We start from the raw sequence: 27947 nt of genomic DNA, 5'->3' as shown, positions 1-27947 counted from the left end.
GCGCTCGGGGGACCGGAGGCAGCGAGACCCGCTCCCCGCGAGGAAGCGCCCTCCCCCGGAGGCAGCGGCGGCCCCGCCGCGCCGCAGAGCCGGGTCGGAACGGGCTCCTTACCCCCCCATATGCCCAGCTTGAGCTGGGATTTGTTCAGGTTCTCCACATAGTCGCCCAGGAAGCGGTTCAGCAGATCCGCCACCACCGACTCCAGCACCATGGCGGAGGCGGGCCCACCGTACGCCGCCCGCGGCCCACCGCGAGGGAACGAGGGAGGGGCGGCGAGGCGCGGCGCGAGGCAGCGCCGGGCGCGTTCCCGCGGTCAGGTGACGGGGCGGGGCCGCGCAGCGCCAGACGGAGAGCCGGGGCCGCGCAGGGGCTGAGGGGACGGGGAGGCGGCCGTGTGGCTGCGGAGCTGGTGCTGGTGCTGGGGAGCTTCGGGCGGGAAAAGGAGCGGCCCCGAGGCGGGAAGCGGCGCGCTGCAGGAGGCGCAGGGAGGGCGAGGGTCGCCTCGCAGCGGTGCGCGCTGATAGTTTTACTGTGCACGGAACGACGTTCGTGTTCAGCCAGCCGCCCGAGTGACGTGAAAACTGACGGAAAAGGAGAACGAGAGAGGGGAAATGAGTATTGGCAGTACTCAGGCCTCAAAAATACATGAAAATAAGACAACGTGGAGACAGGCAAATCGTAGAATTACCAAGGTTGGAAAAGACCTACAAGGTCACCCAGTCCAACCGTCCACCCATCACCAATAGGTCTCACTAAACCATATTCCTCAACACAGTGTCCAAACGTTCCTTGATCACCTCCAGAGTCGGTTGAACCTCATCCCATTGGCTTCAGCCCAGCTATCCAGCCTGTCCAGCTCCCTCTGTAGGGCCTCGCTACCCCCAAGTGCTGCTTCAAAAAGCCGATAAAAACATTGTGGAGCTGCGTGCAAGGGTGTTTTAAGAAGCCACTGCTAAAGGAGTGAGTTTTTGCAAGCCGATGAAGGTCTGTGAGCGGCTGTAGCAGAGGTGGATCTGAAGGGCTGTGTGTGGTTTTCTCCTTTGTGCAGGAGGCACGAATGCGAGGTCACCCCTGTATGTCTGGGTCTGTTAAATCAGCATGTTCAGTAAAGCATACAGCAGCCCAGAGCAGGCGACAGCACAAGAAGATTCCTTGTTTAGTGCTTTACCTCAATGTGTGCCACATCTGTACATTGCTAGGAATATGTATGCCTAACTTTTCCACAAGCATTTTTCAACGTTTAAAGCGTGAGGCAGAACGTTACGCCACTAAGACCAAAGTTCAGATCTGCAGTGGTTGTTAAACACAATGATCCGTGTGATTGGGTGGGGGAAGTTGTATGGCAGAATGCTGGAGACACATGGAAATTGTGGAAAGGTTCATCAGTGGGAAGTTTCATCCTTGTATATCTTTCTGTAGGTACCACTGGTGAGCACCGAAAGCTCACTGAATGCCTTTTCCCTCGCACATACTGTGGCAGTTCTTGGACAAGAGCTGTCAGATGCTTTATTAAAATTTATTAATCAAAATCATCTGTGTATGCAGCATTCTGGGCCTTTTGCAAGGCTGTATGTGGATAAATTTGTTTTAAGTTGAGTCATTAGTGCCATTTTTGTTCTTTCAAAGAATTCTACTTGTGTCAAGCCAGAGGTGATTCCAAGGACCTTCCAACTAAACCACATGATGATGTCTGACATGATTACTGTAACAGATGAGATTTTTCATTAGTGGGTGGCATTCAAGTGCCACATTCTTGTGTTTAGCTTCAGACAGGAAGAAAAAAAATCTAATTATTTAATTTATAGAAACTACAGAAGGTGACAATTATTTTTTTACTTCTCCCATGCAGTGCTGTCTGTACAGAGCCATTTGTACCCTTGGGAAGCAACAGTGCAAGAAAACAAGGTAGGAAATTGTATGCAGAGCTTCTGCTGCCATTCTGATTGATAACAAACTTTCATCTGTGATTATTACAATAAAACTTTAAAAGACTTTTCCTTATTGTGCTTTGTATTTACAAACTGTGGCTGAATTACTAAGCTTTGAGCAAAAGCTAATCAGTGACAGCTCATCCTCTTAGTGTATATAAATTTAAGAGCAATTGTGCAAATCAGTGGCACTAAATGTTCTCTATAACAATTATATAATATAAACAGGATGATAAAACCATTTTCTTTGCTTCTCATAACAGCTGCATTGATTTCTGCACTATAAATTGTTGGATAACAGGTGAAAACGGGTCAAATCATTTTCTAATTAACCAAAATGGTTTTTGAAAATCATCTTATAGCATGTAGTTGAGTAAATGACATTTCTGTTGTTGTTTATAAACATGCTTTCCAACAAATATGTGGCCTAGTGGATCAAAAATAGCTCACAAAATAATGTGATTTCACCTGGAACAGAACTCCCAGAAAGCCAAGTTTGTATCAGGTATCTTGTTTCAGTAAAATCTACATATATTTCAAAAGCAAAATAAAATAAAAGGAATACAGAATGGAATTATGAATGGACAAACTGTGAAGAAGGCAGTTTACAGAGATCTTTTATTGTACTGTAGACATACATGCAGTTTCTTTTAAGCATTGAGATTTCTGAAATAACAGATTCAGAACAGAAACATTGGTATTTGCTTACCATTCACTGAAAGCACAGATAATGTTCATTCACTGAAAGGAAGAACCTATGCATTCTGCCCTTTTTTTTTTTTTTCTAAATACCAACATTGAATAAACATTATTGCTTTGATAAATATGAATAGAGTCAGTAGTTTAACTCAGCTGAAAGTTCTCAAAAACATGTTCCTTGTGTACTATGGTAGCACTTCATTATTTCCTAAAAAGGAACCATAAGCACAGCACTGTAACACTTAATGTTGTGTTTTGCTGTTTTTATGGCAAGATTTGCTCAGGTCCCTCAGGTAGAACTTCCTGAAGAGCAAAGCCTGAAAGAATAGGAAATCTGCACTGAAAGTATCAGTTTAAATCTTTAGTTTCATGAATAGAAATACACATTGTAACAACAAATATTTGTTTGGTGTTGCCTGTTACGCAATCTTGCACACATAAATAAATAATAGTCACAGTATAAAGCTAATGTGAGGTGGGTACATGGATTGATCACTTAATAACCCAGCTTTCTTCTCATCTTTTACTGCATTAATATTACAAAATCTCCAGCTCCTACCATCTGACTGTTGGCAAGTGAACAGATGGCAAATTTTATCCACTATACCTCACTAAACAGAATGCATGCCTGTTAGCAGTTGGGAAATCAGCCAAGTAATGTAGCATCAGCTCTCCTCATCACAAAGCCTCCAGGGATTAGAGGACTTTGTGATGAGTTAGATCAGGTTGCCAAGAGTCTTGTCCATACAAGTTTTGAAAATGTCCAAAAATGGTTACACCACAGCCTTGCTGAGCATCCTGTTCTTTATCCACTCAAATTCTGAGTTTTTTTTCACTCCTTTTAGGTGCTGAGAATCTCCTGTTAAGTAATGTTTTATTGTAACATTCTCAGAAGAAGTAACTTTCTATTTAAGACATAGATTTTAGACTTAACGGATGCAACAAGTCAGTATTGATAATTTTGCCATCCTTCTTTTTCTAGAAGTGGTAATAACAATAATAATAATAATAATAATAATAATAATAATAATAATAATAATAATTCTGTGGAATCAATACTATTTTATATTGTTGCTGGGTCTATGTTTTTTATTTTTATACTATATTTTTCACTGTTTTTAGTCTTTCTCCTAAGTAGTGCATGGGAGATTTTGTTCATAGTGAATGCCTTTACAGAAAATAAGGGGAAAAAAAAGATGTCTTAACACTTTTACAACAACTACTAAAATGATGGATGAAAACCACACAAATTAACTTGTATAAACTACATAAAACTGCTAAGTAATAAAATTCTGAGATCAGTGTTGGAAATTCTTGCAATACTTATCTCAAATACATCAGCAATCACTAAATCAATTTACTTGGACATATTTAGATGGCTGAAACACTAAGAGGATGTCAACATATAGCAGTAATATCTGCTGTTTCTTTCACTTGTGACAGCTGGAGTCTCACAGTTCACAATGGAGAGCCTTGGAGAACTCATACTGAACTGTGTCTTTTTCCCTCTCTGTGACAGAATAATGAAGTATAAAAGGTTTCTAGGCACAAAAAATTTAAGAACTAATTAGTAAGTAAATGAAAGTGTGTCAGTATATGAAGACAGCATTAACTTCATCTGCTACACTAAGGCATAGTCATTTTACAAAGGGCAAAAGGTTGTCTTTACTAATAAAAATAACTTCATCCATCTAGAGAAACCCCAGTTTTGTTTCTCCAGATAATTTAAACTAGATATATTGTCTAAAATCTAATGCAAGGGCTGGATTTATTCCTCTATATAGGATGCCACGTCTGTTTCTGAATAAATAGATATTCTGCTTTTCCCACTGTTCTCCAGGACAAACTTCATTTTGACTGTGAATAAGTTTTCAGATAAGTCTGGATTAAAAAATGGCATTCCTATAGACTGTATTTCACTCAAAGCCAAGACTCAAAACTCTTCATAGCTTTCATGTGTTTACAAAACAACAAATACTGCATAAATACCACATGGTAAGAAATAACACTGTACCTGTACTATCTTACTATGGCAGATAATTTTCAAGGGAATCATAGAATGGTCTGGATTTAAAAGGATCACAAGGATCATCTGGTTTCAACCCCCCTGCTATGTGCAGGATCGCCAACCAGCAGACCAGGCTGCCCAGAGCCACATCCAGCCTGGCCTTGACTACCTCCAGGGATGGGGCATCCACAACCTCCTTGGGCAACCTGTTCCAGTGTGTCACCACCCTCAGTGTGAAAGACTTCCTCCAAATATCCAACCTAAACCTCCCCTGTCACAGTTTAAAGCCATTCCCCCTTGTCCTATCACTATACACCCTCATAAACAGTGGTTTCCCTCCTGTTTATATACCCCTTTCAAATATTGGAAGGCCACAATGAGGTCTCCCCACAGCCTTTTCTTCTCCAAGCTAGACAAGTCTGTTTCTCTCAACCTTTCTTCAAAGGAAAGGTGCTCCAGCCCTCTGATCATCTAAGGGAGTTCAAAGCATCGTTTCCTTTACCTGCTGTATCTTATCCGTGTCTAGGAGATTTCTTAATTAGAACCTGCATTTTTGCATGAAATTTCTAAGCCAAAAGGCTTGGTCTCTCTGATCAGTATTGATCACATGTATGTCATACCAACTGAGATTTGAATTATAAATTACTTCAATATCTTTAAGTTGTAACATGAAATAATCTGACTTAATTTTTTATGAGGACTTTAGTTGATAGTATTTCTAGAAATCATAGCTTTTTTCTTCAGTGATGAACTGTGAAGATGAAAAAGCCACTAGCTATGTAAGAAAATTGCTTGAAAAGAAAATGAACTTGTTTCAATGGATAAATTGCCTTTGAGTGGAAATAGAAATAATATTCTGATCTGGATAAGCGTATTTTTATTCACTTGATAAGAATTTTTTACTTATCCATTGTGAAAGCATATGTGAATATCTATTAATCCAAAGCCAAGTAATTTAACTTGATAACATTAAATTAACTCCTTGCCCATGGAGGTTGTGGATGCCCCATCTCTGGAGGCAGTCAAGGCCAGGTTGGATGTGGCTCTGGGCAGCCTGGTGTGGTGGTTGGCGACCCTGCACATAGCAGGGACGTGCATAATTTTGCCAAGATGTCTTAAAAAGTCTGTAAGCAAAAGCCAACTGAAAAAAGAGAAGTGCTAGTTAAACGCCATAATAAATTGTCAGCTAGATCATTCTCAATGAAAAGGAGAAGGATACAACCTGATCTCCCATATTTCTATGTTATTATCTAGTTCTAACAACAGGAAATGAAGAACAGGCGAGCCAGAGGCAAGGCAGGGTGAGGGAGCAGAAAAAAAATATTTCTTTACAAGGAAGAAGGTCCCCATATCAGTTGTTCTATGACAGAAAAAGCAAGAAAAACACAGCTAGAAAACTGCAAAAAAAAAAGTGGATTTCAACATAGATGATTTGCCATATCAGTCATTTCAACAGATTGAGGCACTGGTGCATCAAAGGAGGAATCCTGGCATTAACTATAGTACTGTTAGTACGAGTAGCACATTTTTATACATTTATTTTCTTATTTCTTCTGTTATTGCAAATCTACACTGCTTGATGCAAATATGCTCTTTTTCTCCTTTACTCTTTATCATGATACTGATCCAGGGCTCATCTTGCACACAGTCAGGGTGCTCCGTGGGCTGAAAAAACCTTTATTCAAAGGTGAACTTTGGGTCAGAAGACACTGCAAGGCACTCTGTCGTCACACTGCAAGGGCATACTCAAGACCAGGTAGGCTGCTAATTTTGGAGGGAATCTCTACTGTGATCTCTCATTACAGAAAAACATGGCCTTTTTTTTTTTTTTTTCCATTTCAGTGTTGAGACCAAATAGTCATATGAGAAGAAGCCTTTGAGAAGTATTTTTAAAGCTTATCTGATTTCAGGATTTATAATATTTAAATTTCCACTGATGGTAAATATGCTTATCAATCCAGTTTTACTGTTTCATATTCTTAATATAGATGTACATTATGCTATGATTCTCACATAGTAAGTATGTGTGTATGTGAATAAAAGTGGCAAGTTATAAGTTATTTTGCAAGTACGGCACTCAGAGGTTAGGTTTTAACTTATAATATTGAAATACAGTACTCCAATTAAAAAATATATGTATTTGCCTTTAAATTCTTTATCTTTTAGTTCTACTCAACTGAGAAGGAGTATTGAGCAGCCCAGGCCTGATTTTGAAATCAAAGTCTGCCTTTTAACTTTCACTCTCCTATTCATACTTCCCTATCCTCCACTACTCACCAAGAATGACGGCTATTTTCCAAAGTCCTGCACAGCCAACATCCCACTAACAGATTCATATAAGTAATGATAATGATGTAGTGAAATCTAAGCTTCATTTATTTTGGTAATTTTAATAATGATAGTTCTTAATGTTGTAGATGTCAAGTTTGGCATTTAGATTGTGCTAAATCATAAGCTTTAAATTCAGTGCTGTATTTTAACTCTGCCAAAAGTGAAAGCAAGGCAGGTGGATTGAGTGTCATGATTTGAAAATTTATACAATGCTTTTGAGTGCCTGAGTACCTTCAGATAGTGCTGAGTTCAACTTCTGAAACTCTTGCCTGTTTTTGACATCTGAGAATTAAACTAAAACCAAACTAGAATTCACTGTTTTTTTTTTTTCTTTTATGCGGTTATGAAATCAGTAAATTCTGTTATGATAGAATATAAATGTTGTAACAAATCCCAGTTGCAGATAGACAGTATTCTATAAGATGGCTTTGCTGTAGAAGCCAAGAATAGTCAATAAGATTAAAAACTCATAAAGTTGTCACGCTCCTGATAAAAGACCAGCTTTGCTTTGTCTTTTGCTCCCCAAAAGCTTGCAGAGGTTATTGTATCTGTGCAGATATTGTTAGCACAACCTTCACCTTTCATCAGACTGTTCTATGACCTCATCCAGAGATCTGTAGCTGCAGTGTGATTAAGTCACGTGCCAGTGTAATGTGACTGAAGGAAGAATCCTGTTTCCTTGTCCTGTGGTTGGGAGAGGAAACATTTCACTATACAAGAACTGTCAGACATCATAAACTGAACTACACAGGTCTCACTGAAAGTAGTGCCTCCTATTTATTTCCATGGAAACTACAATAGATGCAAAGAGAACAGCAACACTATTTGATAGAGCAAATTCTCAGTTACATAACACTATTTTTCAACTATTTTTCAAGAAGCATGTCAATGGCTGCAATTTTTTTCCATGTGGAGGAGTTCAGTTCCACACTTTTGCTTTGTCCGCACTTCCATGTCAGATGCCATTCTGTCAGACTGCTCCTCTGCTGCCATCTGTCACAGCAACAAAATGTAACAGAATATTTGTGGGAATGTGTAAGTACTGCCATTCCACCAACATCTATCTCTGATGTCAGGGACCAACACAATAAAATAAGAGGCAATACTTTTTGAGCATCCCTCATACAGTAGCTGAAATTCCACAGAGCTGACTTTTTTTTTTTAAAGAGTACGGGGACTGGAGTAGTGGGTGATCACATACAGAAGTGATTATGGCAATGTAAATGCAGGCCAAACTCCATAGGAAATCTTCACTTCAGTTTTTGGTAAGGACAGTGAATGATAGGCAGGAGAGTGCTGAAGTATGGTAGAGAAATAGAAATCACAGCTTTTCAGGAAGAGCTGAGATTTGAGCTGTTCCTTGTCATTGCCTTAACAGAATATTGAAAGACCCAGCACACAAAAGAATAGATCCTGTGACAGATTTTTAGTTACACTGTCAGTTCAAATGTGTATCTCAGAGCCAGTACAGTATCAAAATGCAGCAGTGATATGATCAGATACAATGCCTGCAGAATTGAACTCTGGTCTATGGAAAATCATAGAATCTGAGTGAATGGAAGCTAGGGAGGATATTAGGCAGCAGATTCAGTGTAAGTATCCAAAGAATTTAATCCTGAGTCACCAGGCTGAAATAATTTGCTGCATAGATTTATCAAAAGAAGATCTTGTCATACCAGTTGCTGTCTGTCTTAACTAGCTCCATTAACCAAAAGAATTCAATAGAACTAATTTAAGATTTAAACAGTGCATTTGATATGGTGTCTAGTGGCAAATCACTATTTTTGAAATATTAAGTTCAATTATTCTCTTAAAAAATTGAATTATTTTAAAATCATTGTATTAAAATAGAGAGGAAAAGAATATGTGTCAGTATCACATGGCTAAAGATGAGATTGTAACAGGTTATGCTCAAAGAAAAATTCTGAATATGGAAAAGGAATCCATCACATTAATTCCTGTTCTTCATGAACTGCTGTTGATGTCTAATATGTTTTGTATTTAAAAATAAGGAGAGCTGAAATCCCAGATCAACCCGAGTTCTTAGAAATGTGCAGATAAGACAGGACAGTATGACCAACAGCAGCAATGGCTACTTTATCATTCAGGAAGCATCAGACAGTGTTGTAGTCTGGATAGACTGATGTCCTTTTAATCAGCAGTCCTTAAACTGAACAGTCTCATTATTAAGTATACCAGTGCAAACCACAGTACTCATCATTGATCCCAGTCATTGCTATAAGAAAGAGAAAGTATAGTATCCCAAAAGACAGAATCTCCCAGATTTATGCTTCAGTGGTCCCAAAGAGACCGAATAAAGGCACACAGCAGCATCTGCTTTCCCTCATTAACCACTGGAGTCGGTCCGCTGTCATAGAAGGAAGTCAGCTGTCATGTTCCTTCTTTATTGTGTGCCTTCAAATCATCAAACCACGTCACCAGGGCCAGAGGTAGCACAAGGAAATCACCTGCTCTGTTCCCTTCCTTTGTTCCTCTCAGCAGAGTGGGTCCTTGTTTATTATACTTCTAAAAATCAGTGCCGCTTCCTTTTCCTTGCCCTTCATTATGATACAGATAAAAAGCCTTCCATACGAAGAGAAACAAAATAACAAAGAACCGAGATTTTGGCAACATCTGATTCAAGTTTTTTTGTTTGTTTGTTTTTGTTTTGACAGTTCTAGCTGTATTGTAGCCTTCCTGACTGTTCAGCGAATTGCTGCATAGCCTCCTGCATCCTATTTAGGAAGCAGTAAAGGCAGCCTGGAATAAACTGGAATAATTGTTAATTATTTGTAGGAAATACTGGGAAACACAAACTCTTCTTCTACTATGTATTCCACAGCCCCAGTCACCAGCATTCAGTAACCAAGCTATTTATAGATTCAGCCTTACTTCATAAGTTGGATTTTCTCATAAAACCATTAACTCTCTGAACAGTCAGCATACGTGACTTCTTATGGATAAGAATTGTATTGTAAGTTGTTGTACATATTTTAAGCTGTCCCTTATCAAAAGTAAGTAAAAGCTTTTTAATAATAACATAAAAAGTTACAACATATCAACTAGCTTATCCAGATTTTTTTTTTAGGTGAAAGGTTGTACTTGGCATATGAGAAAGGAATTAACAGCCTCTGCTTTTTGTGCTTCTACACCTTTTTTCTTTTTTTTTTTTAAATGGCAAACCATATGTACTTTTTCCTGTTGTTACTATAACAAAGAAGCACTCTGTTAAATATTAAACACATACATGAATGAAGCACTTGCATGCTGTGCTGCTGGAGACTGTGGAAATCGGTGTGATGATCTGATCTATCTGAATGACAAATCTCCTGACTTACAGATTTTAAGAATTCAGTGTAGTAATTCTGAACTACAGACATGCATCAAAAGCCCTGTTGTCCTACACTTTATACAAAATCCTAGTCCCATAGATGAGTTAGCTGCAGAAGTGCAGGGTCCATTTGAATTCCATAGCTGGATTAGGAGCCTCTCATATTCAAACATTTCACTGTTGACATCTGAGTTTAAAAGTCGCTTCAAATATCAAACTTAATATTTTTCCTCTAGGTTGAAACCTCTGAAGGAGTACTATCACACACAGATATCTTGTCTTCCTCTCCACATTGCGTTTGTTTAACTCTCATTCACCTTCATATAATACCAAGTTAAGCCCTGGTTAGATACCTATGTATTTTGCCCAAATGAACATTTATTTCTCCTGCAACTCTGAGAATTAGTCAATCACTATCGTTTCAATATTTTTTTTTTTATATTTACTCTCCTCTAAAATGCACAAATTAAATCTGCACTGGATTTAAATTAGACACTGAGTTGTTCTAAAAACATATTCCCCATTAAGTGGGAAGCAACTAGTAATGGTAGAACAGTCAGTCCCCACTGTAAATACTAAGGACTGTCAAATGTGGCAGACATCTTATCTTCTGAACTGAACTAATTTTTTTATTTGCTTGTACTTTCTCATAGAATAATTGGAGTCAGCCTTTTGGCAAAGTTGAACTCATGAGCTGGCAAACACCTTCAGGAGACAATGGACTCTAATTAGAATCAAGGAGTTGGCCACATGTAAGTAGCATGTAATTGGCCATGTAATACACACTATCTGAAGTTCATCCACTTTCACTTTATGAGAAGAGATGAGATATGATAGGAGCACTTGCCCTTATGGGAACTAGTGGATCTTACTCTGGTGTAACGGCACAAGAGTAACATATGAGCCATAACTGTGGCATTGGATTTGTTTAATTTGCAGTGAAGTTTATTCCCTATAGAGTCTGTGGGGCCTCTGAAACTGATAACTGCTATCAGAGTTTAAAAAGTTCCTTACACTATCCTAAACTTCATGTCAGCACTGTGTGTGGATCTCTGCCATTAAAATAATCAAATCTGAAGATGACGCTACTTCTCTTGAGAACAAAAAAGTATTTAAAATAAGTTGAGTCCTAACTGTTTATAGAACATGATAATTTTGCCCATAAACACATCAGATTTACCTACTTTGGGTATATACAGTTTAGAGAACTACTGTTTCAAATTGAAACAGTCTTCAAGGTAGAGCTGTCCAGAAGTAGAAAAAAAGGTTCCTTGGCACTTAGATAGTAAAGGTAGTAGGCACTGAAGCTTCCTGTCACCTGGATCCCTGAACTCTAACTGACGTTTGCCAACATAGATATCATCGGATAGAACTAACATCACCTGATTTCCAATTTCATTATAACAAGGCAGTCTGTAAGAGCAGACGTATTTCTTGCCTAATACCCTCAGTCAGCTGCTTGTACCACTGAGGTAATAGTTATGCAGGAAGAAAAACACTGAGCAGATGGGTATGTTTACTGGGGAGCTAAACTGTGTGCAGAAGCAGAACTTACAATATTTCTGGGAATTAGTGTAGTCAGGAAAGGATAAAAGCATATTATAATTAATAACTGCGTCCGTCAGCTCAATTAGGTTGTAAGGTTGTGACTGGGAAACTAAATTTTTTCCATTTTTATCTTTCATAATTAATGCTATTGAACTGTATGTAAATATATTTTTTTACTTATGAGATACTTATAAAAACATTTTTATGAAGCATGCCAATGAATTTACAGCATTACAATCTCTGCAGTTCCTCAACATGAGCTAAATAAATCTTCTCTTCTTGGCAATGTCTTTTGCTCTGTGAATCCTGGGTCTGGTCAGCTCCAGGTTGCTGAAGTCCTCCATTACAGATAGACCTCTACCATAAGGAAATAACTTCTCTCTCGATCATCTGCTGCAAAATTAACACATAGCAAATCTTCTTTTTGTTGGACACACACTTTGATTACACACTGTACTAACTTTATGATTTCATAAACTAATGAACTAAGCCAATATAACTGGTAACACACTGATCTAATCTCAATTGCCATTTTGGTTTGATTATAATGTTCAGTAGTTGAGCCTATGTAATGTGCTTCTGTGATGTTAATATTTACCTTTGTATTTAAAATAATAAAATCAGAAAAAGCACACAGAACTAGATTATGCCTTCATATTTAAGAGCCCTTTACAGATCCCTCATGTAACACAAATTAGGGCTTTAAAAACATATGCCTTTATTAGAAAAAATCACCCCAGAAAAAGATGAATTCAAACTTATCTGCTTGCATGATCAGAGAACAGGTAAGTGTATCTCCTGCATATTCCACAGGAGAAGAATAAAAGAGCTTAACTTGAGTAGCCTAGCAAATTGAAGGGTGATAAAGACACAGCTTTTCTTCATAGATGTCACAAGTGCTATGGAGGCAGAAGAGCTAGTGAGGCCAGTGCTGTCAGCTGTCAAAGGCTGACTGTGGCTGAAGATAAAGGAGCATATTCATTCAAAGACTAAGGCTCTAGACACACTTTATAATAGGTCAAGTCCAAAAAGTCTCAAAAGTGGGACTATTCGACAGCTGAGTTGCAAATTTCTATGTCTGGTATTTCTGAATCTATTAGCAATGCAATTTTTTTTTGCTATTGATTGTTAGTGTTGTGCACCTGGTGCAGCCATAAATATCCCTGGAGATATCAGATAAATTGTCACGCTTTTATATTAACTTGATTCAAAAATTTTAGAAGGCTTGCTCTGTCACCAAGCAAGATTAAAAATTGTTTCTTTTCCCTGGAAGCAGATCAAAGGCTTTTTGAAAGAAAGGGATTATTTCCTGAACGCTTCAAGTGCATAGCAACATGATGTAATTCGTAACATAAGGTGCAATTCCTGGATGTTCCTCTTATCCAGAAGCTTGACAGGATGTGCAGCTACTATGAATGGAGTAAGTTCTCTTATAAAGATACAGTATTTTGACTAACCAGTGAATAAGTCTTTTTAAGGGCATGACTGATAATAGGTCTTAAAGTAAAATATTTTTACATGTTTTCAATATAGAAGGATGACCACATGTGTCAGATAAGCTGTTACCGCTAAGAATTTCTACTTGTTTTGGGCCAAGACTAGCAGGCACAGAGCAGCCATGAAGCATGACAAAAAATGGAATGTAGTAATTCCAGGCAGTCTGCTATCCAATCATCCAGTCATCAGCTAAGTGCTGAGAACTGCGTGACCCTGACAGTTCCATATGGTTCAGTCTATAGATGTGTTTTGAGAGGTAGTGCTTCTGGGCACTACAATTTGAGATAGATTCTCTGACCCAGTCCCTACAAAGAAAGAACTTTCATGCAGGATCCTCCATTAATTCTACCTCCGCCATACAACCTGATCTGTTTTTAAGGGTTTTTCATACAACCTTTTATTTCATGAGCAATCTTGTGTATACTGTTTCCTCAATGAATGCTGTAGACCTTCTGGCAGCTTTATTACTTTAGATCCTTTAGAGAGATTACTTTACTTATTACTTTAGATACTTTAGAGAGATTTTTATTAGTTCTTATGGCTTTCTTTTTGGGGCAAGTTAATTCTAAAACCAGAGCTTGTGCTTTTTCCCGTTTCTGTGATTTGAACATTATTTTTGAAGGATGTTTGTTCATTTTGTCAAGGCTCCATTTCCTGTTTAGCCGCACACTTTCTTTGTGATTTGATCTTTCTGAAAGCATGTTAAACAAGGTTTGTATCTCCAGACTTCAGGTAGGAGTTCTTGAAATGCTCTCCCTGTGCAGTTTCAATTAAATTTCCTTTTCTCAACCCTCCTTATTTGTCTGCAGCTGTGTATTACCATAGTAGTTCTGTTTATTTCTCCTACATGGCCTTTACTGTAAATCTATTCATTGTTATGGATCTTGTAGACTGACCTAATGTATGTCAGAATTGGCTTGTGATGCTGTGAGTCTCTGACCACTTGAAGAATAAGGCACTTACTCTGTTGTGTCCTTGCAATGCATTTATTCAATATGTCAGGCAGTCTGAATTTTTCAGTCTCTCACATCTGTTTTCAGTTTATGATCTCTATTCAAGTTTTATGACTGATGTCACTTCAGCTACCTTCACTTCAAGCACAGTATTCCAAGTCATAGGATTTCATTGCTGATATATTTAACATTTTTCTTAAAAGTCAGATTTTATAACAGAACTAGAGTTTGAAATATGTGGCATTGACTCATACTCATCTTACATCTTCATCGGGTTTGTTATGTCCTCTGATTGCCTTTCCTTCACTGCAAGGTCAGGTTTGTCCCTAGGTTTCAGTGCTGTTTATGAAGACTTGTTTTCTGCTGCATTAGGATTGGTGAATGTGCACTTTCCTGGAAGGTACTTAAGGGTAACTCTTTTGCTAATGCAAGCAGAAGCTGTCTAGTGGCAGGTGCTTGTTGTTTTTTAGACCCTGATAAACAGAGCTGTCTCAACATGAGACAATTGAGAGGTCTATTTTTGGCCTTCAGTAGCAATACTCTGTTTCTGTACACTAACACCTAATCCTAGTTCCGTGCTGTTAGATCTAGGCCAGCACAACTGGGGGGAATGTGCCAGATTTCCCAGACCACTACAGAACCAAGGTATTGGGGAATTTCATGGCTGTGCCTTCACAGTTACCCTCCTCCTTTTGGCTCAGCTCTCCATAATCCCGGGCTGTGTTTTGCATGACACAGCAGTGTAATCTGGACTCAGGCTCACGAGAAAATCACCATGTTTTGAGTAAGAGAGCTCAGCTAGAGCTGGGCAAGATAAGAAAAGCAAAATCAGAGGCAGAGGCAGGATTGTTGAAATGGCTAAAGTCAACAGCTCAGTGATGCAGGAGGAAAATCACTTAGCTGGAAAGGTGTGGAGCCCTGAATAAAAAATTGAGAGTGGCAACTCAGCAAATCTCAGGGTGTGCCTCTGCCAGGGAACAAGAGAAGCCCACAGTCCCCCTGCCCTTCCCTGCCTGCTTCCTTTGTCTGAGAACTTGTTAGTCCCAGCCTATCGTCCTTGTGCATAAGGCAACAAATAATTGCTCTGTACCTTGAAGGTGTATATATGCTGCTTATAACTTGTCTGTGTCTGGTAAAAGTTGTCCAAGCCAGGTGACACAGAAAGAGGATACCAACAGTGTACCAAAAGCACCAGCATGGAGAGGCTGCCTGATAATATTTCTCTGAATGACAGATAGCTCATATTCAGCATGAAAGCAAAGAAGAAAATTATCAATGCTTTGTGACATATAGATAATTTGCCTCTCAATGGAAAAAAGCAAAAGCTGTTCACTTACATTAAATGTTGAAGGGAAAAAAAGGGAAAGCAAAAACACCACTTTGTCACCATTCACGTCTATTTACATCTGAATATCAAGCTTTATGGCTTACCACTTAACCAAGGCCATTGTGCCAGCAAGTTACCCTCTCCTCATAGTTGTCAGCACAAGATATGGAAGCACAGTATAGGAATGCTACTGATGGTCAGCAGCCACAAGGTTAAACTGATAGGAGCCATTCTGAGATGTAACTGGTGGTTACAAGCTTTCTTTATTTATAAGGCTCCTTAACTTACTGGTGTAGCTGTGAAAAGTTTGCCACATCTATCCACAAGCCAAAGGGAAATAGGGATTGATGTTTCATGTCAGACAGAAGCTGAATCATTGCCTAAACCAACATAAATCACTGCTCTATAATCTCTCTGTAAATTAGTTTTACCTTTTCATTGCATGAGGAAATGCCAATAGGCTTAGAGACAGGAATCTAAAATAAAGGCACTGGCACAACCATATCATTTGTTTAACACAGGAGGAAATAAAATTCAAGAACTATTAGCAGCCGTAACTGAATCATTTTTCCCTCACTTTTGTCCATAATTTGGATTTAAGAAATTTTTAAATGAGTGTGTTACCTGATGTATTCACTTCTAACACCAACAATCTTCAGAAATAATGTGGGAAACTTATGTCCCAGGAAAGACCTGGATGCATCCTACTATGGTTGAAATCGTGTTATAGTTAATATTATTCATTTGAAATAGCTTGTTTTAGAACTTAACTTTCAGAAAATACATTAAATATATATATATGTATTGACTTGGAATATTTTATCCTCAAAACTAGTGAACTGTTTTTGCTGCTTGAAAAACTTCCACTATTCTATTTGTTACCCTGCCTTGACCATTGCTGCTGTGGACCCTCCCAAATCTCTCTTGCTTTCATTCTTCTCTCAGTTTGTCTTTCTACTCTGCTCCTCCTCTCTTGTTTTGTGTTCTCTGAATCCAGTCTTTGAGCTGCTGACTCGTTGGCCAGCTCTGCTGGTCCCCCCAGCCACCACCATCATAACAATGTCATCAACAGCTGCTGCAGGGGCTGTCATATCCCACCACTTCCCCAAGACAACCTATCAGCTTGCTTCCCTTCCCTCAGCCTTCACTCCTCCTTCCACATCCATTCTGTTCTAGCAGGAAGATCAGTGCAAGCTCTGAAAAGACAAGCACTGTGCTGGGGCCAGCACAACTTTGTTGTGGAATGTCTGACTCTTCTTGTACCCATGAGCTGAATCATAGCTCTCTCCTATTCAGCTTTATAAAAGATAAGAAACTTTAATTCTGTCAACATGCACAAACCAGACAAGAAATACTGACATTTTAGCAAATAAGATGGAAGTCTGCATGAATCATATGCAAATGACAGTTTATCAAGGCTTTCTAGCTTTCATGAGAACATCAAGAAGTTTAGCCCTGTTACAAGACCCTGTTACAGCAATGCTGTGTTTGAATCATTTTCCCAAGCCTTTGGAGATGAGAGTTAAAAACCAAGATCTTATTCTTAAACTTGATCCTTAGAGATGGCTGCGCCTTTTGATCAGTGCTTCTTGCTAAAATGCAGCCTTGAGGTTAGCATTCAGGCTAGAAAACTTGAGACCAAACATTTATAAATTGGCAAAGTTACAAATGACTGAAATCCAGCTCTGATGACAGGAAGCGTCAAGCAACGTGAATAACCGGTGTTACGAGATACACTTGTAATCACCTTCCTAATGTTTCTGGTATCAGTACATTACCTTTACAGCTCTGAGGCCATTTTTCAAGCAAAGTTATAAAAAGAATCTGTTTTCCCAGGTTATATTTATGCATTATAATCATGGCTGTTTAGAGCATTATACGTTCACTTGGTGAAAGGACATTAAATGAGCTTCACAAATATTTAATCAAGCTGCAGAATGACTTAAGCTTACTTCTCTCTTTCTGCAGAGAGCTAATAGCCATGCCTGGTGGTTGCTGTAGTTACCACTTACTGGAAAAGCATCTAGGCTGTTCTTCCTTTTGGGTCTGAGATTTCCTTCATGAAGCTTTGTGTCAACTAAAACACTAAATATAGCTTTTTAGAGAGTAAATCTACTACATTCAGGCCATTTCACTGAAAGGTATTTTGCAAAGCTGTTTTGATTTGGTTTGGTGTTTTTTCTTAATGTTACCGTAGAGTGCTGAAGTAACTCCATAGAGTTAACATCTATTATTGTATATAAAACTGAAATGAAAGCTTGCAGACTTTGTGTAATGGGAGATGTGTTTTTCCCTTGTATTTTGTTTTGTGAATTCTGTTAAAGCTGGGCAAAAACAAATCGGAAGAAATTTAAGTACTGTGTGTTGTTCCTGAAATAGCTTTCCTGGGTCTTTCCCAGAAATGCTGTGGGTTTTGGTTTTTGTCTGTGTTGTTGTTTTTTTTTTTTAATTTTTTTGTTTGTATTGTTTTATTTCCAGCAATGACCACAGAAGGAGGGACGATTAGTTGTTTTTTAGGTTATAAGGTATCAAGTTTCTCCCCTTGTTCAGCCTTAATTAGATTGTTGAATATGGCTCTCTGGCTATTTGCATTAGTGTGACTGAAAATGATCTCTCTTCTCCAACAGCTGGTGGTATTTCAGCAGGGAGGCAGTGTTCCACTGAGCAGCACCAGCCCTGTAACGCTGAAGATGTGCCAGGTTTGGGCAATAAAAGGGACCTTGTTCTGCTTCAGCTCCAGCCTTGTCCAGCATCATGCAGTGACACTTGGAGATCTTCCAAGAACTTGTGTCACAGGCTCTGCTGGAGCAGAGGACAAAGTAACCTAACTACTACCCAGCTTTGTGCTGTAACAAAGCTGTTCCCATGTGTGCCAGTTTAGAAAGTTACAACTTAATATAGAAGGCATTTAAAACCATCTCTATCCAAAGACATATACGAAATGCAAGCTGCTGTTTTTTTCCACTATGAAATTTAAATGAAGAATACAAACGGCAGATGAAGTTTGGTTTAAGAGAGTACCAAGGAAGGAGGAAAAGGTAAGCAGCACTTAATAGATATGAAATGCTTGTTGAGCTGTTTTAAACAGCCACTTTAGTTCATTAAGCCTAGCCATATCTATTCTCATAGATCATTCCAGAAGCTACAGACAGCAACTCCTAAATGAGTCACATGGGGCTGGAGACTCCATTCACTGAACTGTAGCCATGAGACTCCAACTGCAGGGCCATGGTACTAACTGCTGCACAAGTTTATCTGAAAATAATGAGATGGGTATGTAAAGAATATTCATTGGGTAATAGAGAAAATATGATAAAGATAGGTATGCAATTCCTTCCACACCAAAAATAGTATAGAGCTCCTCAGCCTGGCAAAAACAACAGATGATAGAATAATCTTTAAAAAATCACAGAAAACAGTGAATAATGAACAATTGTTCACTGTTTCTTCCAGTTCAAGACCTGCAGATCATCAAATAATGTTAATAGCAAGCTCAAATGAAAGTGAGGCACTTTTTCCATGAAATATTTTGCTACAGGAAACTGTGAATACGGAATGTTTACAGCCCTGCAACAAATTCATAGAGGAGAAACCTGTTAGGCACTATTAAACACAAGGAAACTGGCTGCAGGTCAGGAAGCCCTGGAGCAGTCTCAGCTGTGTAATCTGTGCCATGTCACGTGAGCTGCTCTCACATTCCTTCTTAGCCAGCCCCTATTGCAATATGTTACATCGACACAATACTGTGATGGAAGAGCCTTGAGTTGACCAAGTGTGGCCATTTCTGTTTCTGGCACAGCAGCTTTGCCTGCACAACCATAACTGCTCATGGGCCATTGGCTACTTCTGCTGGTAACACAGCAAGAGCACACCATCACCCTGCTGTTGGGCTCCCTGTATGGTAGAAACTAGTTTGCACATGCTTTGAGCCCACTACAGCTATAGAGATGGAGAGACGAGTTGAATCTAACTACTATCTATGTTTATTTACAGTAATTTGCTCAAACGTGGACTTTCACCATGAAAACGTAACAGCATAAATATGCATATAGTAAATCCCAGTCAAAAAGTAAATTAGCAAGTTGCCAGCTACCTTATCTCTCCTCTTCATTTACATCGTGACTTATCGCAGTTGACATTTCAGTAAGGCTGTAGTAGCTGCTCTGAATTTGAACATTCATAAGAAGAAGATGCAATACACCAGCTTTGATGTCAATAGAATGTCAGTCTCTGCCTACTTTGTTCAGTCTGAACTTAATTGCAGGAACTGCATTAATAGTCAACATAAGCCATCTGTTTAAACATGTGTGTTTTGGAAAGAAGTGCCGTGTACAATAAACACACTCACTGTAATGACTCATATATCTGTTTATGTGAAATGAGGATTTGGCAATTTCCCTCACAAAAACATTAAATTACAGGCTAAAAGCAGTTTTATATCAATTTCATTTGTTTACGTGGCAGGTCTGATGGTTTGACAGTTTTGATGCAGTCTGGGAAGTTAACCATGAGGCTGCTGAACCTCACTGTTTTACCAGCCTTCACTCAAGAACCTGTTTGGTAAGTCAAAGCTGCCCCAAGAAATGTCAGCAGTTCATGGAGTTCAGTGGCTGAGAAACACATAGAGGTACATTCACAAAATGTTCTTCAATGCGTTTGGCCAGGGTGCACATGGAGGAAGGGCACTGCTGTCCTGACCTGATAGAGTAGTTAACTCCAAAACATCCCAAGTAAGCATGGTGTGACTGGCAGCCTCGCTAGACAGTGCCTGTAACCACTGCAGACCCATGAATGACCTACTTTCATAAGCATTACACTGAAGTTCAGTCATTGATTTTGCATGAGGTGAAGCTGTTCCCCTCTCCTTTGCAGACTGAAGCTTCCTCAAACAGGGAAAAATCAGAAATATGCCACCTCTCATTTTATCTATCAGACTACCACAGGAAAGCAGGTTTTAATTTCCCTCTTCTTCCTTGTAAATGCATATTAGATGTTACTTTTAAGAGTGAAACAACATGCCATTAGATATCTTTTCTGGTGTCATTTCTAAGTAAGCTTTGTGAAATTAATCATGATAATGCACTGGTGCCTCAGTCTCTTCAGCAACAGCATAAATCATTAATTGTCTAGTTTCATACACACTGATGGAGAGCCTGGCTGCCTGCTTCCCACTCACATGTCCAGAGTAGACTTCTGTTATGTTTATCAGTCACAGACATACAAAACATGTATGGGTGACAGCATAGAGCAGAAACTGCTGGAGAAGAAACATATAGTAAAGGCAAATGGTAACTTAGCAACTATCACCTTTTCTCCCCTGAGAAGTTAGTCTGACATTAGTATAGCCCTGCTTTTTTCTTTTTTTTCTGGAATGATTTTAATTTCATGAGAGATATAAGAAGCCCTCATTTTGTTTCCTTAATCTTGCTGTTGCCCAGCCTGCTTGGTCCAATGGGCTGTAGTGTTGCATTAAATGAGGTCAGTGATATTTTAAGATGTACTCTAATATCAGCAGTTTCCTCTTTTTTTTCTCCTATTTTATATACCTGAGGGAATTCTACACAGTAGATACTGTTAGTGCTTGTATTTCTGTGAGTTTGAAGTGAACATAGTCTCAAGAAACCTGCAGGACTTAGTTTTAAGTAAGATTTTCTTACATCTCCTGTTTCGTGGTTTACAGAATGTTTGGTTGCATAGGCCTGTATTCATTTAACTGTATTTATGTAGCTAGCAGAAATATCCCACCACTACTCTATGTTTGAAACCATTGTCCCTTGTGACTGCTCCTAACAGTATTTGATTCAAATTCTGTACCCCACCATTATCCTTTCAACAGACAGTCCTCTCATCACACATACTGAATATTTACACCCATGTTTCTCCTAGCATGGAGAAACATGTATCCAACCTGCCCCATATCAGCACTTCAGACACACTAAGCTCTTAGAGCATCTTGGTGACACGTTTATTTTCAAATAAACAAATTCAGCTCATCACTAGGAACATCTGCATTCACAGCTTTAAGTATTTTGTATCTGCAAAACACAGTCAGTCCAAATAGCTTGAGATTTTTGTTGGATTTTCTATAGAAACATTAACAATCACAAATATACCAAAGAAATGGTGATTTTTTTCAGCAATCATGAAACCTATTCTCAAATTCCTTTATCAGAATGGAAAGCATGGCTGCATATTTTTCATTGTTCAGATGACTGTATTTAGCCAATATAACAGAATGCATAAAATTATTTGCCACAGCTTGATTTAGCACTGCACAGAGCCCTCTGCTCATGCTGGTTTCAGCCCTGACTGTTGTCCTGGTGCTGAGCAATGGGTGCATACCAAGAGTCAGGCCAAGCCACTTGGCAGGGAACAGCCACCAAAATGGCACAGGGCTGGGAACAACACAGGTTGCACTGGGCAGGACTGCATGTGGCCCATGGCCCGGAAGTCCTGGACATGCCTGGACTAGGTCATCTCCTAAGGCCCCTACCAGCATCAACTATTCTGTGATTGTGAAGTTGACAGAAAGTCCAGTGTTCTAACAAGGACTGATTTTCATTAGAAATGAGAGTTTAAACTGCTGCTTAAGTTCTTATCAAAAAAAAAGTGAACTATGAGTAGTATCCAGTCTTGAAACTGTGTTTATTTACAACAAAGAACAATGAGTGGAAATACAAATAAGTGAAGCAGATTAGCTCCATATTGATAATCCTAGCTCCACATTTTGTTTTTAAACTTTATCAGTTTCTCCTCTAGTAACTTCCCTCAGATTGTGCTGGATTTTGACCTTTAAAAGGTCTCGCAAATCAAGTATCTCTTTTTTTTCCATTTACATTCGTGCAGTTCCCAAGTTTTCTGCCCCATCTGGCAGTTCTCTATTAATGTCCCATCTTCTGGACTCATGTAGTAACGTGCTAGCACGACAGATCATTCACTACCATCTGGGTCATGCTATTGCCCAGTAGCTTCCATCCAGTCCCATTCCTGAGGCAACCTTAGCTCATTCATTCCTACAGGTATTTTTAAAGCAGATGGTTAAATGAAACCATATGTATTTTCAGAACAATACAGAAATGTGCTTCACATAAACCATTTGGCATGCATTTACTAAATGTGCCCATTCCTCTCCACTAAAAATGTTTAGGATAAATTTTAGTCTCATTATTGCATTGATTTGTACTCAAGTTTTACACAGATTTGCATCATTTCTAGGGCTTCCAGTGGGAATAGCTCTGTTTTACCAATATTTTCATATTAATGGTTTTGCTTTAGAGTTCTCTTACAGAGCTGGAGAATAGTTCAGGGAATATTCTGAATGAAAATCAGAAGTTTTGTCTTCATGAGAAAGATGTAAAATGATTTCTCAGCTGCATCGCATCTTCTGTCAGGGCATAGGAATAATCACCCTCTCTGAGGAAATGTTTCTGAAGCCAGTTGTAGCTACTTCGATATTCTTTACAGCACCCCACAAGACAACACCTCCACATGCCATCACTAACGGGCTACACGTGGCATAATTCTTTTCCTTGGCTGTGACAAATACTTTGTTGTCTTTGTTGCCAACGTGGTCAGCTATTGCTTCACAGCTCTTTTCGTGGAAGAAGAAAACTGGTTTCATCTGGGAAAGAGAAGGCAATAGAGGTATTTACCTAGGAATCAGAGAATCTCAGAATGGTTCAGGTTGGAGGGAACTTAAAGCCCATCCAGTCCCAACCCTCAGCCACGGGCAGAGTTCCCACCCACCAGATCAGGCTGCCCAGGGCCCCATCCAGCCTGGCCATGATTGCCTCCAGGAACTTGGTTATTTGGAAGCACAATTTACACCCTGGTATGTATATATCTTTTTCCCAGTGATTCCACTGCATGTAATTTCTCATAACTTAATATAGCTAATAATGCAGTTAATAACACAATTTTGTAATATAATATAGTTAATTTTGCAGCTTCCTAACAGTGGTTTTAACTTTAGCCAGACTAGCCCGTACTACTGAAGAAGTTTAATTTCAAGAAGTCAGTTACACCCTTCATATGAGTTCAGGAAAGCACACTGTTTAGCGGATAACCTTTACACACAAAACAAAAGCAGATACTGGACAAACTTGCAGTATATCTCAAAGCCCTGTAAATGCACCTTGCAACTATGGGTTATATTTAGCTCTAACCTTGTTCTGAGAACAAGGTCAATCAGGTCTCATGTTTGGGAAATCCAGGACACAGTTCTTGCAGGTGGCACCATCTGAGCCCCTCTGAAATGGACACTCTCTGTTAGAGGTCACATTCACTTCCACCAGCCCTATGCCCTGAAAACAGACCAGGGGCATGAGTCCCAGGTGTAACTCACTTATGGCATGTAATGAGGCAGTCTTGCACTGCTCAACTACTCATGCAAAAGAAGCTCTCCTTATGCTCAGCAATGAGCAAGAGATCATTATACACTGAGCTGGTATTACCAACTGTAGGTTTGTGGCTACAGCCTATTGAGCAGACAGAATATGTCACCATTCTCGTTGCTGATTTGTGTTGCCTGTACACTCCTACACTGATTTGAGACTGCAGAGATGAATTACTGGCTTGGAGAGGCTTCAACACATGATATTTATCTCATGTATATATGTATATATATATATATCCTGTATATATACTTGTGTGACCTCCTGGACGTCACAGCAACAGTTTAAACACACAGCCTGTGACTTGTTTCCCTGTACATGGCTCCCCAACTAAGCAATCTAATGAAGACTCAGAACTTTGGCTGGTTATCTTTAAAAAACAAAAAGGCACTCGATTTCTTTTGTAATCAACCCTGTCACTCCTGAGTTTGCTCTGAAAAGTCTGAGAAATGCAAGTAGAAAAGTCATTAAGCTTTAACAGGAAGGAAGTGAACTGGAAAATCTTGTTCAGTGTTTTCCTGTCTAGTACATGCGATGCTTGACAAGGTCAGGTTCTCACTGTACCACTCAGGACAGATAATTTTGCAACATTACAACATTTATGACCAGAAATAGAAAAGGAATAACAGAGGGAATTAAAAAAAAAAAAAAAAAGAAAATCCGAAGACATAGCTGTCAGGTCACCTGTGGTGGTATCAAGGCAAAAAGAAGTTGTCATTTCTTATCATCGCTGTTTGTTGGATCCTCTTCTCATCTTTGGTACTATGCTCGACTGTCAATTGTTAAACACCAGTGGTTTAGCACTGGCCATTTCTATTCCTCACAGCAGGAGCAAAGAACTGCTGGAAGCTCTTTTCCTTGTAAATCCCTTAAATACAAAGAAACTGGCGGCATAAAGTATGACTCCCTTAAGTGATCCAAGCACAAAGTAGCCCTTCTTCCTCACTCCACAGCTTGTGTGATGCTGTGCACAGTCCAGGCTGAGAGCTAGTTTCAGGCATCTGAAGTCTACCAATTCCTGCCACCTGCATTTTCTATCAGTCACTTTTCTGCACAGAAGGTTAGTGCACAGACACTCTGGAACGTTCAACTTCCTTTTACCTTCACTATGAGGAAAGATAATCCAGAAGGATTTTAAAGAATGAAAGAAAGATTGGTTTTCTTCTAACAGGCTATTAATAATGTTAATATTTCTAGAGTGCATTTTAGTGGCAGTCCTCAGCATTAAGTCTGTATTGAATACCATCTTATTTAACAGTGCATGTGAATTTTATGTGGCTCTGTGCGTGTGTGTTTGGAATACACGGTAATGGAAGATAGATAGCATTTAATTATGCCATTTGTTTCATGAGCGTAAGGCTACTGTTTGTTTTAACCAAACATCCTGCTACAAAAAGCCATCAATAGATGTGACTCATTACCTTTCCTACCTTGACCAAATATCATGCCCAACAATCCAGCCCCCTGTGCAAGCTGAAGACCTCTAATCTAGATGCAGGACAAGCAGGAGGCTGAAGCAGGCGGTACTTGCTGGAGAGCACAAGGATGGCCCAGTGAACACGTGGCCTGTGGCACTCCTAGGAATTTCTCCAGGACAGCTTTCCTGCCCTGGGGCAAATACCCTGGTGTCCCAAGTGCAGGTTTTCCATAAATTTATACATTTGTCTAGCTTTTTTTCCCTCTCCTTTCTGAGTTACGTTATATTAAATCCGAAGAAATTTTCTGACAACACTTCCAGTTTTTCCCTGCATCTTCTACAGTGGCCATCCTCTTTCAAGAGCTCCTTCCCAAGACAGGCTCCGAGACAGCATGGGTGCCATTTCAGCACTGCCTTTTTAGAGCTGGTCTGAAAAAATAGGAGCAGCTTGGAACAAGTGGTGCCATAGCTGGAATGTGATACTGCAGTAACTGTGTCTCCTAATCCCTGATCTGCACATCTGTGCACTCAGGCTTTTGAGGTCATAGATATTTCCTTCCCATGGTGCTATTCCTGATATTTACATGAAAAGTAGCACAGTTACAGGAACTGCATTTTACACTGCAGAGTGCAATCTGCATTGGTTTGTTTCTGATTTAATAATAGGAAAATGGCATCAAAATAAGGAAGTACTTGCTTTGCAGTAACATTTGTCCACAACCATCTGAAGAGGCATGCCTAAAATAACTCCGTTTCAAAAGGCCAGCACAATTAGTACATCCAGTGCAGCAGAAACAGATAATATTTGCATAGCAAAACAAGAACATGGGATCTTGGCAGAAAGAACTTATTTTCTCAAATATTTGTCACTGTTTTTAAAACATGCTGTTACCAGGTGATTCTTTGGCCAGTGAGCACCACTGAACACCTCTGATCATACTACCCCAAACTGGAGTTTTGTTTGAGAGAGCCATGTAGGGTACCACCTTTTCCTATATAGCATTTTAAAAGTTAGAAAACTTCCGATCAGGACTTCTCTTAACTCTGAGGAGCTGTTTTCTAGTGCTAGCAGGTGGATTTTCTTCTTGCTGTTGACTCACACTAGCACTGAAGCATCACGATTTTTTTCAGGTTGAAGTATCCGGTTGCATTCTTGTTTGCTCATGCAGGTGTTTCACGTAACAGCCCCAAGACAACTGACGCTATTGGAAAGCAGCTGCAGCATAGGCAGCATTGTAGGAATTCACCACTTCAGTCTAGTTCAGCTCTGAGATCACAAGAAAATAAGCCCACGTCATCCCTTAGCAGGCAAACCTATCATCATCAAACTTCTGTAAGGAGACTTTCTCAGAAATAAGTCATTTTTAAAGAACATTAGAAACAGCTCAATTCTCTTTCAGCTGACCAGAGGTTTTTCCTCTCCAAATACCTGCCTACATGAACCCAGCTGGAAACCTATTTCCTTATTACAGGAATGGAGGACTTTCTCCAAGTGCTTCATTCCATCCCTGCGTGATGAAAGATAAAAGTTTACAACCACCTACCACCTGTTTCTGATGCTACATTATGCCCTCTGGCATCGTGAAGAGAACATTCGGGAAAGATCCCATAATTGTGTATGAACGGCTGATGGGGAGCAATAAAAAGGACACTGCTCTCAGCAGGATTTATGCAGTGTAGTCTCCAGTGCTCCTTCCCACCTCAGCTGTTCCATCTTTTTGTCCCCATGGTACAGCAGTGGCACAGCATGTGGACATGCACTGTAGCGTGAGTGCAGGTGAACCTCTGACACCATAGATGTTCTCTTCTGTATTACATCGGCCTCTTTCTCTGTGTGGGTATACCTGTGAAGGAACTTCAAGTTCCAAGGACTAAAACTGTGATATGTCATCTGCCTGAGGAAGAAGCACTTGATTTCCTCTGGGGAATTCAATACAATAACAGAGAAGCAGGAAGAAACAGCTCATTGAAAGTCAGTCTGGCATACAGTGAGCATTTAAAAAGGCTTTGTTTCTTTTGCAGCAGTACTGATTCTTCCTTGGAATTATGTTCTTAATTTCATTTCTCCCCCTTGGCTTTCTGTGTGCTCCAGTAGCCAGTTTGCCCAGACTCAAGAATTCAGGTGTCAGTGTATCACCTCCTGCTGTGCAAGTATGTATCAGGACATTTAATTCTCTCCTTTAGCACCGAGGGATTATTGTTACATTTGATTTTAATCGTCTTCTGGGAATATACCCAGCCCTTTCCATGTGCAAGTTATGCTTTGTACGGAGATTGTTTTAAGAAGTTTCTCACATGAGATGGACCAAGGACTAGCACTGAGCACTCACCATCACACTTAACATCTTTTGGGCTTTTTCTGCTATTCCAAGGAAGAAAATCCTTCCTGGGGTAGTTAAGCCTGAATAAAATACTTAGGTGGCCAGTACCACAACCTCCCATGAATAGGCCCATGGATTGCACATAGTCGTACTCTTGCCAGAATGGAGCAGGGGGAGGATCTGCTAGAAATCT

The 27947-nt window shown here is 39.5% G+C and overlaps 1 protein-coding gene and 1 long non-coding RNA gene across 10 annotated transcripts in view; one reads left to right on the top strand and one right to left on the bottom strand.

Annotated features, from left to right (window-relative positions):
* VPS13C (vacuolar protein sorting 13 homolog C) overlaps positions 1 to 318 on the bottom strand; it is a 182616-nt gene extending 182298 nt beyond the window's left edge. For all 6 annotated transcript variants that reach the window (XR_016470280.1, XR_016470279.1, XR_016470281.1 and 3 more), the window contains exon 1: positions 113 to 318. Coding sequence is in view for 3 of the 6 variants with exons in the window: in XM_090148714.1 (XP_090004840.1) it covers positions 113 to 212 (100 nt within the window). In the remaining 3 variants the exon portion in view is untranslated. The remainder of the gene's footprint in view (positions 1 to 112) is intronic.
* On the top strand, positions 181 to 27770 carry LOC116225565 (uncharacterized). 4 transcript variants are annotated; one of them, XR_016470284.1, is made up of 9 exons: positions 181 to 318; positions 1851 to 1906; positions 6267 to 6392; positions 6479 to 6575; positions 10952 to 11050; positions 13123 to 13266; positions 18251 to 18661; positions 18753 to 18896; positions 20088 to 27770. It is a non-coding gene; the product is annotated as an uncharacterized LOC116225565 (long non-coding RNA). The 4 variants fall into 4 exon arrangements; XR_016470283.1 differs by having other exon boundaries at positions 18251 to 18896; XR_016470285.1 differs by lacking the exon at positions 18753 to 18896 and having other exon boundaries at positions 20088 to 22049.
* Positions 27771 to 27947: the final 177 nt, after the last annotated feature.

Source organism: Phasianus colchicus, chromosome 12, assembly GCF_987193195.1.
Source record: "Phasianus colchicus chromosome 12, bPhaCol1.hap1.1, whole genome shotgun sequence".
NCBI classification, from domain to species: domain Eukaryota; kingdom Metazoa; phylum Chordata; class Aves; order Galliformes; family Phasianidae; genus Phasianus; species Phasianus colchicus.
The sequence above is the reverse complement of the archived record's forward strand: the minus strand, read 5'-3'. Positions and strand labels throughout refer to the sequence as shown.